Source organism: Agelaius phoeniceus, chromosome 1, assembly GCF_051311805.1.
Source record: "Agelaius phoeniceus isolate bAgePho1 chromosome 1, bAgePho1.hap1, whole genome shotgun sequence".
Taxonomy (NCBI): domain Eukaryota; kingdom Metazoa; phylum Chordata; class Aves; order Passeriformes; family Icteridae; genus Agelaius; species Agelaius phoeniceus.
The window spans coordinates 146,990,955-147,011,068 of NC_135265.1; the positions used below are offsets into that span (position 1 = coordinate 146,990,955).

At 44.6% G+C, this 20,114-nt stretch overlaps 1 protein-coding gene across 2 annotated transcripts in view; it reads left to right on the forward strand.

Moving 5' to 3' along the window:
• The first annotated feature begins 5,989 nt into the window (after nucleotides 1–5,989).
• The window catches only part of CCN4 (cellular communication network factor 4), a 34,568-nt gene continuing 20,443 nt past the window's right edge, over nucleotides 5,990–20,114 (forward strand). The window contains exon 1 of one of the 2 annotated variants that reach the window (XM_077189218.1): nucleotides 5,990–6,117. Coding sequence is in view for 1 of the 2 variants with exons in the window: in XM_054642499.2 (XP_054498474.1) it covers nucleotides 6,280–6,327 (48 nt within the window). In the remaining variant the exon portion in view is untranslated. The other variant, XM_054642499.2, reaches the window with a different exon arrangement.

Consider the following 20,114-nt stretch of genomic DNA (forward strand, 5'->3'; position numbering starts at 1 on the left):
GCCAGATTAATGTACAATTTTGCAGTTCTGTGGTCACTGATCTAGAGAATAGAATTGTCAGCATGTGGATATTATCTGCAGTGGGTGAGATCATTTTTTGGAGCATGTAACAAAATTGCTTGTCCAGGAGACCATGATAATGAAGCTGACAAACCTACAAAGGGAGCAAGCTGTGCCATTTCAGGAATGGCACAATATTCCTGAATTTCAGGAATGTGTGCCCTAACAAAAATATTTGTTAGGACTCTTCATGCTTTCATAGCTTTTTAGCCTATATATTTTCCTCTCTTTTAATGGGCATCAAGAAAAGCATCTGCAGGAGGCAAGCCCAAAGATTAATTCCTCCCTGCACCTCCTGCATTTGTTCAAATAGTTGAACTAATATTTATGAATAATGCATTGCACCCATGAATGCCACAAATCAGTGGAACTCCAAGTACTTCATACTTAAACCAGCTGAGGCTCAGACTCAATATGTATTATTAAGCCAGCTTCTTTTAATGGTCAGTAAACATTATGTAAATATTTCTTTACAGAAGACTACTTTTCTAGAGCAAGAAATTATTAGGAGTTTGTTTGTGTTTATGGCAGTTTCCTCACTCTCTATGGCCTGTTCATTTTGGTCATTAATTATTTTTAGAGCTTGGTACCTTACTTGTGTGATGGTTTTGTGTTTGATTTTTAAAAAAATATTGTTATTAAATTTTATTCAAAGTTCCATTTGAAAGCTTTAATTAAGTAATTGGTGGGGATTTGAGTGCAGATATTAAGACAGACAATTTCTCAGGAGAAACACTGGATACCCTAGGGTACTGTTGTTGTTGTTGTTACAAATGCCTGGTTGTGGTTCAAAACCATCAGAGTGTGTGTTTAGCCCACATAAATGTCCATCAGGAAATTATGAGAATTTATGAATGGATGAACACAGTAGTGAGGCTATTGAAGGCAATGAAGAAAATACAATGTTCCTGTCATCAGTAACTGAAAATCTAATATAACACAGATTTGAAAATTGATATAAAGTTCTATAATCTTTTATATGGGAAGCTACAGTATTTTAATGACTTCTTTCTCAGCCACTGTCATTGGTGCTGGTACATTTTTGCTCACAGTGGAACAGTTCAGATGCTGTCAGCCAGATTAGTACTGCTGAAATCAAAGGAGTCACACAGATTGACACCAGCTGAAGACCTGTCCTAATAAATCTGACTTTATTTATGGGGAATGAAACCACAGTCATGTCTCCTCAAAGGCAACAGTCCTGCTTAAATGGTGGGAATAAATTATTTTGGCTGCATGAATGAATTAAATATTTAATGTTCCATTTTTCAGACTTGGCTGCTGCCTCACCTAACTCAGTGAAGCTGATTTACACCAGCTCTTTGGAGAAATGACCAGCTGGTCCTGGAGTGCTGACAGTCAGGCTGGTTTACCTGGACCAGCTGATTTTCTGTTTAGCAGCTGGATGTGTGATCAGCCTCACAAATGTTCTGGCACATGGAATTCAAGCCACACAGGATGGTGCGTGCATACTCAGTAATGGAAACCTGGGCTGAGTAACATTCCAAGGTAAATCCCTTCATCTGGCATCTTCTAAAGGGCTGAGGGAATTCAGTGCTGGATTTGCCCCCTTAGACCCTGGTACCTTTTGCATCACTGTATCAGGGGGACACGAGGCTGACCAGCAGCAAAGCAGCTCTTGGCTCTGTATCCAGTGTGATTCCTGTCCATCATCATCTTTGGAAAGGCTCTTTAGGCAGCAAAAAGTGAGTCTGTAGTATTACAGCTTCTTTCACTCAGGTGTCAGGTCTTATCTGCAAAGGCCAGCATCTCTGAAAATGAAATATTTACCTGTGCTAAGTGTGGCTGGCTGAGTGCTCAGGTGCTTGATATTATCAGGAGTCAGCTAAACCAGATGGTTACATGCTCTGGTTTGTAAAGCTTCCTGGATATTTCAAAGGCCCAGGCTGATGTAACTCTCCTTCCTATCTCCTAAGTAGTGTCAATAACAACAATAATTGATGGTGCAGTTTGATTTCTTCACCTCCCTTTCCATTCCAGGATGTGCTTCCTGAATCCCAGCCCTCCTGCTGATTGAAAGGGATGTCACCTTCCTCACAGAGAAAAGCAGAAGAAAAAGCACCCTGATGGGAAACTAACACAACTAGTGGTTTGGATCATTCAAAAGTCAGATCCATGACTCAGTCTTTACCTTTAATGAGTCAGGAAAGTCCAAGGTGGTTTTTTTTTCCCTTGGACTTGTAGGTAGACTCTGATCTCACCTATTTACAAAGGAAATCAGCTACAGACAAGGAGCTATTCCTGCCATGCATTTGCAAGAGGAAACAGCACCCATCCTCCCTGAGCTCTCTTTCTGTTCTTAGTAGTCCCTGTATTCTTTGGCTGGCTACAGCCTTCAGTAAAAGTGTCAGACAAATCAAACAGCAGAAAATAAATCAATCGATTTCCCAGTTTATTTGTTCTAAGACTGTAAAATGAAGTCGAGTTGAGAAACCTGTTTATGTGGCTGAGAGGCATAAGAGATGTATTGAGGAAGAAGTGATATTAAAGCATCAGCCTGAGAGAATCAGAGCTAGCTTGAACTGGGGCATTCTGCCTGTTTCCTGCTCACTGTGGATGGCTGTAGAGTGATGGATTGTGCCATGTGCATATATAATGTCCATGGAAAGGTAAAGAGGTAAAAGCCATTAAACTATTACATTCAAGTTCCCAAAAAACAATTTGACACTGAGAATTAAAAGCAATGTGGCTTCCTTGTTTTATTAAAGAGAAGAGTCAGCAGTGATTTATGGAACCTTTGCATATTTATATGCTGGAAGAAAGTGCTGAATTCTCATCAGCCAAGCAGACATTGGCAGAAAGATGAAACCAGCAAACTCAGACTGAAATATGGCACAAATGTTTAATAGTGAATGTAACTGAACTCATCAAAACATGAAGTGGATTTTCCATCATTTGAAGATCTTAAATTGAAGTGCTTGAATTAGACAGAGAAGTGTCTTTAGAGGCTTCATCTACTGGGGTCAGTACAAGACTCCCCAGGATCAAGCCAGGGTGACACAGGACTGCAGTGATCTCTTTCAGCATTGTCATCCTTTGAGGGACCTGAGAGCTCATAGAAGCCCAGGTTTGGGCTGCTGCTATCAAAGAGCACAACAAGAGCCAAAATGTCCCTGTCATTTGGGATTTAATGAAATTACATGACACCCATGCACACCTGGAAGTGCCCAGTGTGCCATACCCACACAGGAATCACCATCAGAAGGCTGCTCAGGCACCCGGGGGTCTCAGCACCCCGGCCCTGGGGCTGCAGGGCCAGTCCTTGAGCCCTGTCTCATCCAAGCCAAGCCAGAGTGTCTGCTTTATCATCACAGCACAAACTCTCACAAGCCAGCTGAGGTGGGCTGTGGAGCTTCAAACAGCCAGATGTCCACATCTCAGTGACTTCATCCTTGCTGACACACTCGACCACAGCATTTGGTAAGGAATTCACTGAGGCAATGAAATACGCTGGGGAAATAGTCAAAGAGTGGGAGATAACCAAATGTTTTTTGGGAAAAAACCCAAACCAACACAATGCCATATTTATGTCATTTCTAAAGTGCTCTTTCCCTTGATGTTGTAGTCTGATACCACATGAGCTTTGAACTTTTGTTCCTCCTTCATTTGGAAAGTTATTTTTGCTAGACCTGCTATCGTGGCTCCTTTGTCTCCAAGCCAGCAATCCCAATCTGTATGAAATATTAGCTATCAGATTTACATCTGAGCCTTTTACCCTAGGCTAACCCAAATAGTTTCACTTTTTTTTTAAAAAGAGGCCTTTTCACCTAGGTCAGAGGAATTGAACTCTCAAAATGCTACTTTCACAGAGTATTAGAGGTTTGGATCCTAAAGTCTGGCACTCAGTAGTGTCCTCATGCAGGTGAGCACCACCCAGGTGACACCAAGAGTGCAGGGTCTGTGCTACATTCCCCTGCAGAGTATCAAGGATGTACAAGGAAGGATGTGCTGGTGACAGCAGGGTGAGAGAAATATTGAAATAGAAAAAGCTGGAATGAACAAACAGAGGAGGAAGTGAAGAAAAATGGGGAGGACATAGAGGAGGGAGAACAGACATAGTTCTGGAAGAACCTGACCGAAAACATAATCCTGAACCTGCTCTTCAGGGTTATGAGTCCTGGGAAGGGGCTGTGGTAGGGGTGAAGATGCTGGAGGAGGAAGACAGCTTGTGGAACTCCCTTCAGTTTGATTTAATTCTGTTTGAACCATCTCCCAGAGCAGCTGTCTGTCCAGACAAACAAACTGATCTGTTAGAGCTCCCCAGTCCAGCTGGTGTGAAACCATTCCTCTGCCCATGCCACGTCACTCAGCATGGAGGGGCAGAAGCTGCTGTGTGACCAGAAGTCACTGGAGCAGATTTCTCACCCTCCCCACCCCCACTCACTGTCAGCCCCAGCCTTGAGCATTCAGCTGTGCCAAATCTGCAGTTGTGACAACCCCACGCAGCACCAGACACCCAGCAGGGCTGGGAGAGAACCACAGAACACTTTGGGTACAAAGGGAATTTAAAGGTCAGCTAGTTCTAACCCCCCTTCTGCAGGCAGGGACATCTTCCACTAGATCAGACTGCTCAGAGCCCCTGGTCTTGAGCACTTCAATGAATGAGGAATTCACAGTTTCTCAGAAGAACTTGTTCCAGTCCCTCACAATTCTCACAGGGAAGGATTTCTTCCTAATATCTAATCTAAATCTAGCCCCTTTCAGCACAAAAATATTTCTCCTTGTCCAGTCACTACATAAAGGCTAAAGGACTCTCCCCTGCTCTCTTGGAGCCCCTTTACATACTGGAAGGTGCTATAAGGTCTTCTTGGTGCCTTCTCCAGGTTGAACAACTCCAACTCTCTCAGCCCTTCCTCACAGGAGAGGCATCCCATCCCTCTGATCACCTTAGTGACCTCCTCTGGACTCACTCCAACAGCTCCACATTCTTCTTATGTTGGATGGCTGGTTAGGCTGAGGGGCTGGGAGTGGCTCATCCCAACCCAACCTGGAACACCTGAGTTCCAGGTGGTAACCAAAGCAGAGCAGAAGTTAAGGAAACATCTCAGTTCTAGTTTGGCCATCAGAGTGATTCACCCACCCATCACTGCCCAGCCTGTCACATCAAGAAGAAAGGTTTGCCTACTTTTAAATTTAGCTTGATGCTTATTTTAGCCCATGAATAAACTCTTACATTTAAGACCTGTGAAGCTGTTTAACAGGGTTTTCCATCCCTTTGCTGGAACTCATTTTCCTTATAATATTCTATTTTAGTTTAAGGATGAAAGAGACTTCAAATTATTTCAAATTCAGATTCAGAATGGTTGGAGGAAAGCCTATACCTGTGCCTAAGTAAAAGGAGAAAAGTACATCAGACATTTCTCAGCTAAAGTAAGGGCATACATTAGCAGGGATACAGGTGATCAGAGAGTTTGGGGTGAGGTTTGAGTTCAGGATGGGGTTTGCACTCCCATGTACCTGGACAATATTTGTCATGCCCACTGCTGACACAGAATAGAAGGGTAACTGGGCCCAGGGCTGATGCACCCTCCTAAACACTGAAATCACGGAAGGGATGTGAGGCATGGCAGGGGATTGTGTGATCTGGGGTTGCTCTGTAAAGAGAGGAGTCCCAAAGGAGTTGTCAGACTGTTCCCCACAGGGTGCGCAGGACAAATGTCCTTTTGCTCTTCAGATGAAGTCACTCTTTTTAAAAATCAAACACATCAAACATCTGTGAATAATTGTATACGTGTCATCTCATTGATTGTAACCAGCAAAGCCAGATCAAACGTTCCTTGCTGTACCAGCTACATTGCCAGAGTCTGAACGCCTTCAGCAGCGTGAGGGATGAGCTCTGAGCCTCTCGGAGCTGAGCTGAAATCGCAGCGTGTTGGACCCCGGCGCTGCCGCTTCCCCTTTAAGAGCCCTTTGGCTCACGGCGCTGCTCTGAAATGCAGGAGGTGGGACAACACCACACACAAAAATGAAGAAGTGAAGGCAGGAAAAGTTTCTCCAGAGGAAAAATGCAGGGCTTGTCCTTCACCGTGACGTCAGGTCTGTCTTTAATAAAATCCCCAAAGAGCCAAGAGAAAAAGGCAGAGTGCCTAGGCTGGGTTGCCAGTTCAGGATTGCTCTGCGTTCCCCAAAGTGGTGTTTTTGTTCAAAACGGCTCTAAATCTGGGTTCAATCAAATGTATTTAATCCCGGCTTCCAGGGATGAGGTGGCTTTTGCCCTGGATTCTAGCAGCAAGCAGCATTTTGCAGGTGAGTTTGGAAACTGCCGGGGAGAGCTGACTTTGCAAACACACTGGGGTTTAATGCAGGGTGGGCTGGGAGAGCCCAGGGTGCTGCGTGTGGGAAGGAGGGAACTGCAGAAATCTGTGGAGTTGTGAGAGCAGGAAGGGAAAGGTGAGCTGAGGGGAAAGGAAAGGAAAGGAAAGGAAAGGAAAGGAAAGGAAAGGAAAGGAAAGGATGCAGAAGTGTCTCAGGGTTGAGCTCTTCTCAGCATCCAGGTGGATCAGCACAGAAAACTGTAGAGTTTGTTTTTTTTTTTCTTGGTATTGTTACTATTTGTGCCATGGAGCAAAAGCAGGATGAGGAGATTCCCCTCAGCAGCGCGGCTGAGGCTGTCAGGGACCGCTGTGGAGGGGAAAGGGCAGGTTCCCGACGGGTGCCCAGGAGTGCCGGGACCGAGGCAGCTCCGGTGCCGGTACCGGCGCGGGGCGCAGCCGTGACGGGACCGGGATGGGGATGGGGACTGGGACCGGGATCGGGGACTGGGACCGGGATCGGGTCCCGGAGGTGCCGCCGGCCGCTCCCGCAGGTGGAGCCGCTCCCGCGGCTGCCTCGGGAGCAGGGTTTGATCCCCTCCCGACCTCTTGGAGCCGCTTTCCTCCCCCTCCTCTTAGGAAAAGGCGGTCCCGGGAAGCCGCTCGTTTCCCGAGTTTTGCTTTGCCTTTCCCGGTGCTTGCCACAGCTCGGGTGGAATTCCCGGGCGGGAGCCAGGGCTGAGAGCAGCCGTGGGCAGCCGAGGGTCCGGCGGGAGGAGCAGCGCCGGTGAGCGATCCCTGTCCCCATCCCGATCCAGCGCTGCACTCGGGGCTCGGGGAGCCTCGGGGACCCCGGGAATGAGTTCCACTCTGTCATCCCATCCCCGGGATGTCAGAGACCCGTGTGGGCTCCCCAGCTCGAGGTTGGTGTTCCCGGAGCCGGACACGTGTCAGCGGTGTCTGAGCATCCCTGTGCCCGGATTTTGCATCCCCTGTGCATCAGGGGCTGGCTCGTGTCTTGTGAGATGCAGCGAGACTAAACCAGGAGAGCAGCACACCTGGGTGACGGCAGATGGCACAGAGATAAGTCCTGCGTGGATGCTGATAACAGGGCGGCTTCTGTAAAATAAAACACACCGCAAAACCGACGGCAAACAAACTGCACCTCTTGTGCTCCTGCGGGAAGCTGGTTCTACCACAGCTGATTTTTGTTCGGCAGGGAAAAAATCAAAGGAGGGAGGTGCCCCCTGCCCCCCAAAACACTGTCACTAGAAGAGATCTGTGCAAGCCTTGTAAATTGTGCAGGGGTTGTCCTGGGTTCCCTTGGTATCAAAGATTTTTGTGAAAAACCTGCTGTGGAATGAAAATCTCTAGGTCAATACATGCAGGCACATGCTCTTGCTGAGCAGATAGGCAAGTGAGTGCAATCCAGATGCTCCTAGCAGCCTGTTTGGTCTAAAGGGTATCTAAAAACAGTTCAAAACAGTTTAAAAATAGCCTAAAAAGTCTCCTGGGACTCAAGAGTTCTAGCTCAAGCTCTCCATTGAATAGACCAGGTGAAGCTGCTCCTTGGGGCATTTGGGGACACTGTCACCTCCTGAACACACCCATGGGGGTGGAACTTGGAAAGCTGTGCTTGGAAACCAATGAGTGGGGATAATTTCTCCCCAGTAATGAACTGGCTTTCTCTGGACCCTCTCCATGCCTGAGCTGGGATGTGATGGGAGCTTGGTAGGCTGAGGAAAGCAGGTTTCTGTTTGTCATATGCAAGGGAGGGGGGAAACAGGGATGAAAAATGTGTACAGCACAGATCAGTGAAAGGGGTGGGCAGAGCATCTGGGAGGGAGTATTAGCCTATGGAGTATTGAAAGGACTTTTGGGAGCAGAGAATTCTTAGTTTGGTCTGATTAAGGGCACTGTATGAAGAAACAAGGAATATTGCAATTACTTAGTGAATATTTATCTGGCGTGGCCACCCAGCTCATGAGATATTTTAGATAAGTCATGAGAGTCATAACAGATGAGTCCTGGTAAAGCTCCAACACTGCCCCAATTCAACATCCATAGCTTTTTGTCTTTGCTGGCATCACCACAACAGTAATAAAGATCTTTCTAACTCTGCAGAGACATCCATGGAGTGGTAGCACCAGGCAGGTCACTGTGCCCACTGTGCAAAGCCCTGTGGTCTCCCTGGATCCTTGTCACTCTTCACATATAGGAAGAACTATGGGCAGAAAAAGATGTTCCACTGGGAAAGAAGAGGATTGACCCTCTGGGTTAGATATAATATTGTTCTAGGGAGAAAGGCAGAGGAGATAATATAGGAAGGTCAGGCAGGTCTCAAAGGCATTTCAGAAGGCAGCTCTCAGGTTCTGCATCTCCTGGTAATGTTTGAAACTAGTTATTCAATTCTTAAGAAATTTTATCAACAGGGGTTTTTATTAGGGCAAAACTGCACAGGTGATGGACTTGTGAAGAAAAAATAACTGAACATAGCTGGAATTTTAGGCATAAGTTTTGAAAAATTTATTGAAATACTTTATTGGCTTTTATATATATATATATATATACATATATAAGGACAGAGACCATGGGAGCCTAAGTCCCTAACCAGGCTGAGATTCCTCAGTGCCTGAGTCATTTTTGCAGCAAGGACTTTAAAACTGGATGTGTTGGCTCCTTTCAGTGTTGCACATTGAGGAGTTAGAGCCAGCATCTTCAGTCTCCAGTCCTGATGACTCAGAAGTGTGAGACCACTTATTCAGAAAGGACAACATGTCCTAAACCAGAGTGGTGATTAAAGAAACTATTCTGCACTTTGTAGAAAATTAGTAAAGGAGCTTAGGTAGGAAGAACAGCATTGGAGGTTTCTAAAACATTTGAAGTGGAAGAATGGGAGGTGTGTAGATGTGACAATCTAAAATAAAAAATAATAGGGTGAATGCAAACCTGCAGATTTCTCAAATAGAGAAATAAAGCAAAGAATCAAGTTGTTCTTCATCACATCTACTACTAGGCAGGTATTGATTTATCTGATGTGATGGCAGTCATGGTCCACAAACACAAAGCTTTTGGCTTTGATGGGTGGGAAGGAGGAGAGAGATGCTCAAAAATGGTTTTATTTGGCACCATCTCATTTGTGGACACATATTTCACTACATAGTAACTGATAATGACCCAGGCTCAGGGCTGCCTCAGGCTGTGTGTTAAGAACCACAATGTGTTATTTTTCCTTCTTTTATGAGATTTATCTTACAGATATAAACCCAAGAATTTAATCTTTAAAATATTTGGATTTGGTAGCAGGAAAAAAATTTAAAAATTTCTTTGGGCTCTTCCAGGAAAAACATATTTTCACCAAACATAAACATAAAACCAAAACAAAGCAAAACGAAGACACAAAGAAAAAACAAAGTGACACCTTTATTCTTCCCTGCAAAAATCCCATGATACCCCAGGGAGGGTGAGCTGAGCTTTACCAGTTAAGTGCTTCTTGACAGAATGCTCCTGGTTTGCACCATGGCTAATGATGCCCAGATTATCTCAGGCAGCACAGGTTCAAAATTGCTGTGCCTTGTCCTTCTAACCTTCCCACTATTCCCTCTTGCTTGACAACATCTGGTTACCAGAGGTAGACTGGATACACTTCTCTGTAGAAGGGCTCTTATCCTACACTTCCATAAATTGTAGTCAGCAATTAAATTGCTCTGGTTATAGCAGCTGAAGATTCAGCTATGGAAATTTAACATCTTGAGGCTTGGAGCTGGCAGACACAGCTCCCATGGGTATGGCTGCATTGTGCACAGGGCCTTCCCAAAGCTGATCTTTCATTTGGCAGTCCCCCCTCACACATTCCCTTGCAGAGTGAAATCATTGCTAAGGCAACATCCTGAAGGTAGCACTGAATGTTCTTCACATGGATCAGAGATCCACACCCAGGTCTGGTTTTGATGAAGATGCTTCCCAAGTAGACACACACACACACACTCAGAGTTTCTGCTGAGAGAAGTAGGACCTGATGCATTTTATTTCAGAATTTCTCCTGGAAGGGTCTGAATTTGCTTTGGTAGTGTGAAACAATATCTTTTCCAGCATCAACCACAACAGGGCTGTGGTCAGGGATTGGTTTCCTCACCCTCCTCACAGCTGTGCCTGTTTATGTCCCCTGGGACAGGTCCTGTCCCCATTCCACACTGCAGCAGTCCTGAAGCAGCAGTCCTGCCCTCAGGGGAGGCTTCTCCAGGAGAAAGCATGAGTTAAAAGTGATAGCTGTGGATTTTAGCAATAGTGTGAGATTTATGTGGTGATTCTGTGTGTCTGTCCTTTCAAAGACTCATGCATGTTTAGTTTCTCCTGCCTTCCCGAGTGCTATGGTCAAAAATTTCACAAGTCCTCTATACCCATATGGGACATTTGTTCTTCAGAAGCTCTGGGCTCCCAGGTTAGCATGTTAAGAGTTGCTCCAGCATTTTGCCAGGGCTCAGCTTACTGAGAACTTCTCCTTTTGGATGTCTCAGTGTCCCAGAGGGGTCTTGAGCATTCCTGTCTGGACAGCCCTGGCTCTCATGCATGAGTGGAATTGAAGCTGTTTATAAACCAAAGAAATGTATGTGAACCTTGGCAGCTGTGGCCTGGCAAAAGCTGGACACCCACAGCTTCAGCTGAAGATACATTTGGACATTGAACCTGACGGTGTCTCAAGGTGTGGGCCAGAAAGCAGGGTGAGATTTTACTCAGTCTTTCAGGTATGTCAGTAGGAGGCTTGGGTAGGTGTCCTGCATAAATTTATTCCTCCTGCTTCCCCCTTTGCTTTCATATGATATAGATCAAGCATCCTCATTCTTATGGCCCTTATCTTAAAAGCACAATTTTCCCTTTCTGTTGAGTAGAAACATTGACTGGTAGTTGATAGGCCCAAAGAAATGCTACCCATTTATTTCCTTTCTGTGTTCAAGTTGGACTGGACTTCCAGCATCCCATTTCCCCATCATTGCCTCTTCATGAGTTGTAGCACCCAGGGTTTGCTGCACCCTGAGGTGAGTTCTCTTCAGCTCCCCATTGCTGCAGGAGATCACAGATGTGATTTTTACTGATGTGTTACAGGATCAAGGGATTCTGCTGCTTTAGGAGCTCTGTGCAGGTATTCTCCAGTGCTGCTCTGAGTTTCCTAGCTATGGGTGAGGATCACAGGTTCTTCTACAGCCTGGTGGTCTCCCAGCTTTGGGATGTACCTCTGCTGGTGCTCTGTTCTTTATTTGCATCCACATGGAAATGTCATGTTTGTTCTGGCATCCTGGGTGAAGCTTCTGGAGTCCTTTTAATCCTTGTATTTTCTTGTAGTCTACTTCTGGGCTTTGTAATCCTTGCATCTGGGCAAGGTGTGGGAAAGTAAAAGGGAAAAAGGGAATTTTTACATCTGTGGGTGCCAGCCACTGACTCTGTCCCACAAGTAAATATTCTTGTGGTTGGGGCAGGAAAGGAGAGCCTTTAGGCTGAAATGGCTGTGGAAGAAAGCACTTAAGCTGAACTTTGTGGCACAGCTCAAATAATGAATTTCTAATACTTGGGTTGGTAATGCATTCCAGGACTCTGTGGTCATCTCAGTTCCTCTTCTCTTTCTCAATAGCTCCCACGTTGTTCTTCTGTTTTATTAGTCTGGGTCTGTCATTCCACTTAACCTATAAAGCAAATGAGAGATGAGCAACTTGGAAGGCCAAGTTTCATGAAATCCAGGATGGTGAGCAATGGGCCCAAAAGGAAACCTGAGAGGGATTTGCAGAAATAATTGTAGGCTCATCCACAGAGGGTTATGAGTCACCTGGACCCTGATGCTGCTGGACACCTGCACAGTTAAACCTTTGCTGTCACAGAGCAATTCCAGCACTGCAAAAGGACCTTATCCTATGAGCTTGCATTGCAAATTCACAGGATTTCCTTGGAAAAAACATCTCATGCTTGGTGGTGGGAAGGTGCAGCAAGATCTCTTGGTCCAGCATGAAACAAACTCCTACTCATCTCAAAGTAAACTTGTCCTTTCCCTTCCAAACACATTGAAACAATCTCCACTGAAAGGCTTGGAAGTAGATATGATGGATTGGTTTTATTATTACATCTCTAACATGCAACTGTGTGGCTTGACTCAGTTAGTATTTACATTAGATTCAGAAATATGTAAATATCATGTGCAGTCATAGAATTTTAGAATGGTTTGGGTGGGATAGGATTTTTAAAGGTCAAACTGTCCAACCCTGCTGAAATGAGCAGGGGCATCTTCAACTCAACCAGGCTGCTCAGAGCCCTCCAACGTGACCATCAGTGTTTTTAGGGATGGAGCACCCACCACCTTTCTGGGCAACAAGTGCCAGTGTTCAAACATCCTTCCAAAAATCTTCCTTATGTCTAATCCTAATTGCCCTTCCTTCAGTTTAAAACCATTACCCCTTGCACCCTTGCAGTATCTGTGTGTAAGGAAAAGAACACAGCAAAGTCAGGAGTAGTAACCAACTTTGTAATTCTGTACAATACCTGACAGAAAATTATCTGTATGCCACCAGGAACAGTGCAGCCCACACAGGCTTCACAGCTCTGACCAAAGTTGCTCTGAATGACCCACTGACTATCATTATTAAAAATAATGATAATATTTTCATAATAATGATTTTATTTTCATTAGAAGGTAGCAATGATTTGTAGCTGCATGAACTGCTGAACTCTCCCTTTTCTAGGATTTGTAAATGCAACTCACATTTTAATTTCTGAGTGGCCTAAAGGTTTTGATTCTTTCCATGCTCCACCAGTCTTTCACACTACAATCAGGCTTTTCTTTTTGTTGTTTTCTTACTGAAGCTCTTTCAGTTACAAGTGATGGCAGGATGGGCAGGGGGTTGGGTTTTTTTCCCTTGCTGAAGTTTCCTCTTCTCCACACACGTCCTTGTCCTTTGAAAAGAAGAATATAGAGTAAGAAATGGAGAATGGTTTTACTGGAACACAGTTTGATGCCTTTTGGGCACAGCACTAATCACCCAAAGCAATGACTCTGGTCGACTTGTTTTATCCATGCAGGGACCAGACTTCTTGCATTGGGTGAACAATAATATATATATAATATACAATAATATATAATAATATAATATAATATAGAGACTGGGAACTTCCCCAGAAAGGGCCGTGACTATCCCATAGCATCTCCTGGCTGTGCTCTACACCCCTGTGCCATCATCACTGCCATGCCTGATGTGTCCTTGGCATTCTCATAGCTGTGGGCGTGTGAGGCCACTCTGTATCTGAGGTTTTGGACTTGCAAATCCTCCTTTCTGGTTTTTCCAAGTCCACCAGTAAATTCTTGGGTGTATGTGATGACCAAGGAGGCCATAGCTCACATTTATGGTCACCAGCTTGTATCAGCTGTGACAAAGGGAACTCTGTATCTGGGCTGATAAGGAGGCAGAGACGTTGAAATCCACATGGGGAGAATTAAATTCCCCTCTGAATGGCTGGCACATGTTCCTGGCTGCCCCTAGGCTACCAATTCCTGGGGTTGAGACTAACAGCTGGGTTATTTTAGCTGTTTAGCAAGGAAGGACCAAACCACAAAAACTGCAGCCAGTGCTAAGAATCTGCAAATGGATTACATGATAAAACTCTTCAGATACATTTTAATGAGGAGGGGGAAAAGGCTGGAAAACAATAATAAGGAAAATAGCCAGGTTTCATTAACTAGTTTGGCCATTCAGCAGGTGATTTATTGATAAGTACTGCTGGCAATATTTCCTGCAAGATCTTGGACTTACAGGACTGGATCATACCCACAGCATCTGTGTGTGGGCTGATAAACACTGAAGTAAGAGAACGAGGGCAAATTCATTTGGCTCCTTTGTGAGTTTTACTTCCACATTTGACCCTAGCAGTTAAATATAAAATGACATCCCTGCTATTTAACACTGCAGTTCATTTATGGAGACTGTTCGCTATTAATTTTCCCTGTTCTAGTGGCGTCCCAAGGGCACATTTTTAAAATGACATTTATTCTATGAGGCTCAGCAGTCCTGGAGCCTGACAAAGGAGTCATAGATGGTGGAATTTGGGAGGTTGCTTGACTTATATTTCCAGATTTTGCATCAAAACCTGTGGTGTTTTTGCTCAGTGCACTGGGGTTCCCCACAGAGGTGTTGTGATCCTGCTTTTGAGGGCTGGTGAGTTCCTTGCCCACCAAAGCTGCCTGGGTGTGGGTGAGCTCCCGGGTTTGTGGTGGAACAATGCGTTACATAACTAGTTTCAAGCTCAAATAAGATGTTTCTGCTTTTTAAAGATGATATGCTTAATTTTGTGTGGTTTACGTGTGTGTGTATATATATATAGTACATATATGCATCACCCCCCACTCCCTTTGTATTTTTTTGGTTTGTGTCAATTTTTCCATAAATATCATACAGAGAGTCTGCTTGCACTTGAGGAGATGTTTGTGCTGTATTTTTCACTGTTTCTCTCTGTCCCAGCTATATTAAAATGCTTGCCAGAGTATCATCTGGGAGTCTGGAGTATTTGATAAGAGGAGTAAATGGATCCTACAGCAGCAAAGTTGAGATTCCTTTAAAACCTCTGCATCCTCCTTTAAAACTGTAACATTTTATAGAGCAATTATTAAATAATGGAATTTGTTTCATTCCCACGTGACTATATGACTGTAAAGGGCTTGATCATGGTTTCATTGTTCACCCTCTAGAATACAAGGGAAACCTCCTTAGAAAAACTGCCTCTGCAGTGGGAGCTGACAGGATATAAATATCCTGGCTTAACACCTCCTGCCCCTTCCCATTGCCTTCTCCAACGTGGTTTTTCTGGCACAAATGGTGTCCATGGAGCAGCCTCGGCCCGGGGGGATGCTCTGCTGGGAGAAGCAGGGCTCTGCTGGGAGCACCATTTGTGCACCAACACTGCCCTCGCGTGTCGGGGCCGTGGGAGACCAAAATGCTGGTAACCACGTAATTAGCCATTCATCTTCATCCTCCCAGAGACAGACCACACAGCTGGGTCCTCCTCCATGGCTGCAAGCAGCAGCGTTAACTCTTTAAGGGCTGAGGTGTTGCCACTTTCCAGGCTGGCATGGTTTGGGATGGGGAAGTGGCAGCAATACCCTGGCCTGAGCAAAGCTCTGTTTGGTTTTGCTTTGTTTTGTTCTGTGTTATGACATTCATAGTGTCAGCAGGTCTCTGGATCACAGACAGGAATTTTGTCACTGTTTTGGTTTAGTCTCAGCAGTATCAGAGCTGCCTGCAAGCAAGAGGGAATCACGTGTGAGAGACCCATTTAATCACTCTGCACAGATCCATCAAGCTATAAACTGCTGATCACCACTGATGTGTGGGATTTGAAGGTGTTGGAGAGGTGAAAGAGTCCTGCCCTTTTGCAGGCATCAGGTGCATGTGAGGGTTGAAAGCCAAACACTAAGAATCTGGCTTTGCTGAGCTGACAGCACCTGAGAGGCAGCTCAGTGGAATGATTTCTTTTTTGCATCCAGTAAGAACTCAGTTTATTAGCTGTGTGTAGGAGGAGGGATCATGGTATGGTTGCAGTGTAGGAACAAGAAATCTAACTGCTATTTCTGGCTCTGCCACAGATATCCTGTCTGCCTGTGGGACAGTCACTTCACCTCTGGGGCCCCAGATTAAAACAGGATCATTTAATAATATCACCCTCATGAAAGTTACTTCTTTCCACCATGAGTACTCCCTCCTAGAAAAAGAATGTGACACCCTATTCTTGCTTGTGCATGTGATGTATGTGCATTCTAAGCTGGAGAGGTGATACCTTTAAGTATACCAGCCTTTATATTTAATTCTTTCATCAGTTTTTTAGGTTCATTCTCTGGTGTCTCTTTTTACCAAAGCTCTGAATTTAAGTTCTGTTTCCATTGACCTTGGGATCCAAGAGATTAATTCTCCAGCTCAATTCATCCTTTTTCTATATTTATAATTTCACTCCTTTTCTTTTTTTCTTACTGAATTTGTGCCAGGAAGTGTTCCCTTTTCCTTACTTGTAGTTTCCACTGTATTTAATTCAAAAGCTATGGTTTTGCCTCCAAAGTCTTGTAAAAGTCAAGGCCTCTCTCTATTTTCCTTCTTCTACATTTGCAATGTGTCAGCTTTTGTTAGGGGTGGTAGGGAAGGTACATCTGCTTTTTGGGGCTTTCTGTTGTGTATTAAAAGAGGATCTGAGCTTCAGGCATATCTGGTTTAAGGCTGCAGTGCAAAGCCCAGGCTGGCTCAAGTGCTGGCTCTGACTTTTCCAAGCCCCCTCATTCCCACTGCACAAATTTGCTCTTTTTGCTGTTTCTGGGCAGATCTTCAGGAACATCCTGTTCTCCCTGTCCAGGGACTCATCACCCCCACTGCCTTCTCTTTTGTGGGACAAGAAGCTGCCCATAGCCATCACTCTGCTGACTGCTCCTCCAGAGCAGTTCTCACTAAAGAGAAAAAAATATCCCTTAGAAAAACTGTTTGGATCAGCCCATCTCCCAGGCCTCACATGGGAGACTTATCCAGGTGATCTCTCCAAATTCCCTTTGGCTCTGTCTCCCTGCTGGCTTCTCATCCTTGATGCTGTGCTCAGCTGCTGCCCTGGGCAGCCAAAACGTGGCTGAGAGAGCCCCGTGGTGTTCTCCTCTCAGCAGCAGGGACTCTTTGTCTCCCAGGGCTGCAGTGTGGGGCTGCCAAGGCAGATGAACCCCCGGTGGTGACCTCGGGGCCTGGGCACCCACAGCCCCAACTGTGGCATTCACATTCTCTGAAAAAATTCCTTCGCCCAGGGCTTTTTTCCTGGGAAGCTGAGAGGCCTCAGAGAAAAGGAAAACAATTTGTATCTCATTTGCTTCTCCTGTGTTGTGCTGGTCTGGAATGTGTTTTTGGAGATTCTTTACCCAAAGGTGATTGTTTCATTGGATTCTGGTGTGAGTTGTTTTGACTCATTGGCCAACTGGGGCCAAGCTGTGTCGGGACTCTGAAGAGAGTCACAAGTTTTCATTATTATTCTTTTAGCATTCAGGAAGTATCCTTTCTGTATTCTTTGGTATTGTATAGTATTCTTTAATATAATATAGTATCATAAAGTAATAAATTAGCCTTCTGAGAACATGGGCTCAGATGCCTCATTCCTGCCTTTGTTGGGGCATTCCTGCAAACTCAATACCCAATGGGCTCCCCTTGACGTGGGCTCCAGGATGGGAGCAAACACCTGATTCAAAGCTGTCACAATGCACTGTGGCCCTGGGAGCTGACCACCTTTATATCCACCTTTATAACCAGCTTTATCCAAGCCTTGCATGCCAAACATTCTCAGCCAAGTGCTGCTGATTTTCAGAAAGGGAAAGAATTCTTTTCCCAGCCATGAGCTAGCAGCCAAGAGAAGGAACTTTCCTGTGCCAGGTCTGTTGAATTTTAAATGTGAGCTCTGGAAATCCAGACCAACACAGACCAGATGTGGTGAAATTGCCCATGACAAAGTAAGGAAACTTTACAAATCTGAGAGAACATCAAGGTGAAAATTTTGAATCTGAATTCAAGGGTTTTTTTTAAAGAATGTTATCAAGTAGCCAAACTATTAAAAAGAGATTTCCCTTAAACCTGAGATGCAGAGACCATCTCAGAACATCTGTTGATGGGAACTTCCTCATGAACCCCGGTTCAGTGCTGAGGAAATACTGTTTTGGAACAAAACCATTCTTTTATTCCCTTCTCACGAACATTGAATAAATCTTTCTGAGATATTTGAATAGCAGACATTCTGAATGATCTTAATGTTATGAGCATACCTGCTGCCTCCTGGCAGTTGCCCTGGATTTTCAGTCTCTGCCTGTGGAAACTCCTGGTTCTTCTGGGTATTTTTTAAATCTCATAATATTTTGTGATCATCTTATTTCCTTTTGCTGCTATTAAAGTGTAAGACAATATTTGGGTTTTTGTTTGTTTGTTTTTGGGGGTTTTGTTTGTTTTTGGGGAGGGTTTTTTGTTTGCTTGTTTGGTTGGTTTTGGGAGTTTTTTTGGGGTCAATCTATGTCGGTTATTTGATGCTATTAAAATCTATGGCATGAAATGATACATCACCATTTCCCCTGAGCTGGGTAATTACCTGAAATAAAACCCCCAAAGAAACAGGACATGGATCTAAATCTCTCGTAATGATTGAAAATAAGGTAAAAATGTGCAGAGTGACTGTGAAGCCCAGGCATCCTCTCTCCACAGCCACTACCAAGCAGGCAGTATCTGTTTTCTCTTCTGACCTGGGGCTTTAATGGCTGTGGGCTCTGTGAACATGGGGAGTGAGACTCTGGTCCCTAAAGATCAGCCTTAAACTCCCCCCAGCCACCATGCAGTTTGTAGCAGACTTGAAATCATTAGTTCTCTGCTTGCAAAATGAGTGTATTTGGAAAAATAAAATGTTGTTCCTTCTCATTTTGCATCAGTCTCTGTAGCAGGATGGCTTGCATGTGTGTCTGTGGTTTGTTTTTTCTAATAAAAGAGACTGAGTAGGAAGGACACTCCAAGTGTCCTGTAACAAAATTTGCAGGTTTTTTACTCACCTTCTGGTAAAATGCTAATGCACTTCCTGCCACTTTTGCAGAGTTGTGATGAACTGTATCAGAAATGGGGGGTGGAGGAAGAAAAGTCCTTTTGTATTACAGTTAAAATGCTGAATTGCATTGTTTACTTGGAAAGCTAATGGGAGCTCTGGGTAGGGTCAGGAACCCGATCCACACCAATATTCTAACATCTCTTTATTTTTCTCTACTTTGTGTCTGAGGTTTATATTGAAAACAATGAGAGTTGGACACTCCTCTGGGGCTGGAAGCTTGGCTGAAGGAATTGAGAAACACAAAACTGAAATTATAACTTCTTAAGGGTATTCAACCACAGAGAGTAGGGGAGGGAGGGGAAAAGATGCAGAGGCCAGGCAAGATGTGGGGCTGTATGCTGAGATGGAGAGCTATGGAGGTCTGGTCCACACAACTTTGTCTGGTTCTGGCTGAGCTGGACCCAAGGGCCTGTCAGTCATCCCCATGTCAGTAAATTCCCATCATGTGAGACTTCCTTGAGCCTTGCATAGGCTTTATGTCTTCATGGTGGGCTGGGAAGAGGATGCTACTGCTGATAAGTGCTGTGCCAGCACACTGGATCTGCCCTCGCCTCTCTCTGTCCTTTGTTGCTACAGAGTGTGCACGCTTGTGGTCTTTCTTTTTTGTGTTAAATCCCCACTGTTAATCTCCTTGGTAGGTTTGAGAAAGAAAAGGACAAGTTTAAAAATGCAGTTCTGACTCCAGATTCCACTTCCTGTTGATACAGCTGTGTTTCCTACTGGATGGCTCTGTAAACACAGAGTTTAACCCTTCAGATCTTGCAGTTGTGTTGCTTCAGCATCACCAGTTTCTCTCCTTAAAGGACATTTCTAACTTCTCTGTCCAGAGCATACTTTTTTTCCCCTCCTTTTAGCACATCCTCACACATTATACATCCTGCTGTAGCTCAATAGTTCATTCAAAAGGAGCAGGATTTCCTCCTGCTGTTGGTGAAAACACTTCTGTCCTTCACAATCCCCATTTTGTCATGTTGTTTTTGTGGAGGGGAAATAATTGAAACTTCTAAGTTTAATCCACAGTAATTGAAATCATTAAATTCCCTGGCAAGAGCACCAGCAGAAAACCAATGTACAGAATTCTGTAAAGAGAATTTTTAGTGCATGAGATGAGAAAGTGTCTAATAGACCTCAGCTTGGGATAAATTACATTCCAGG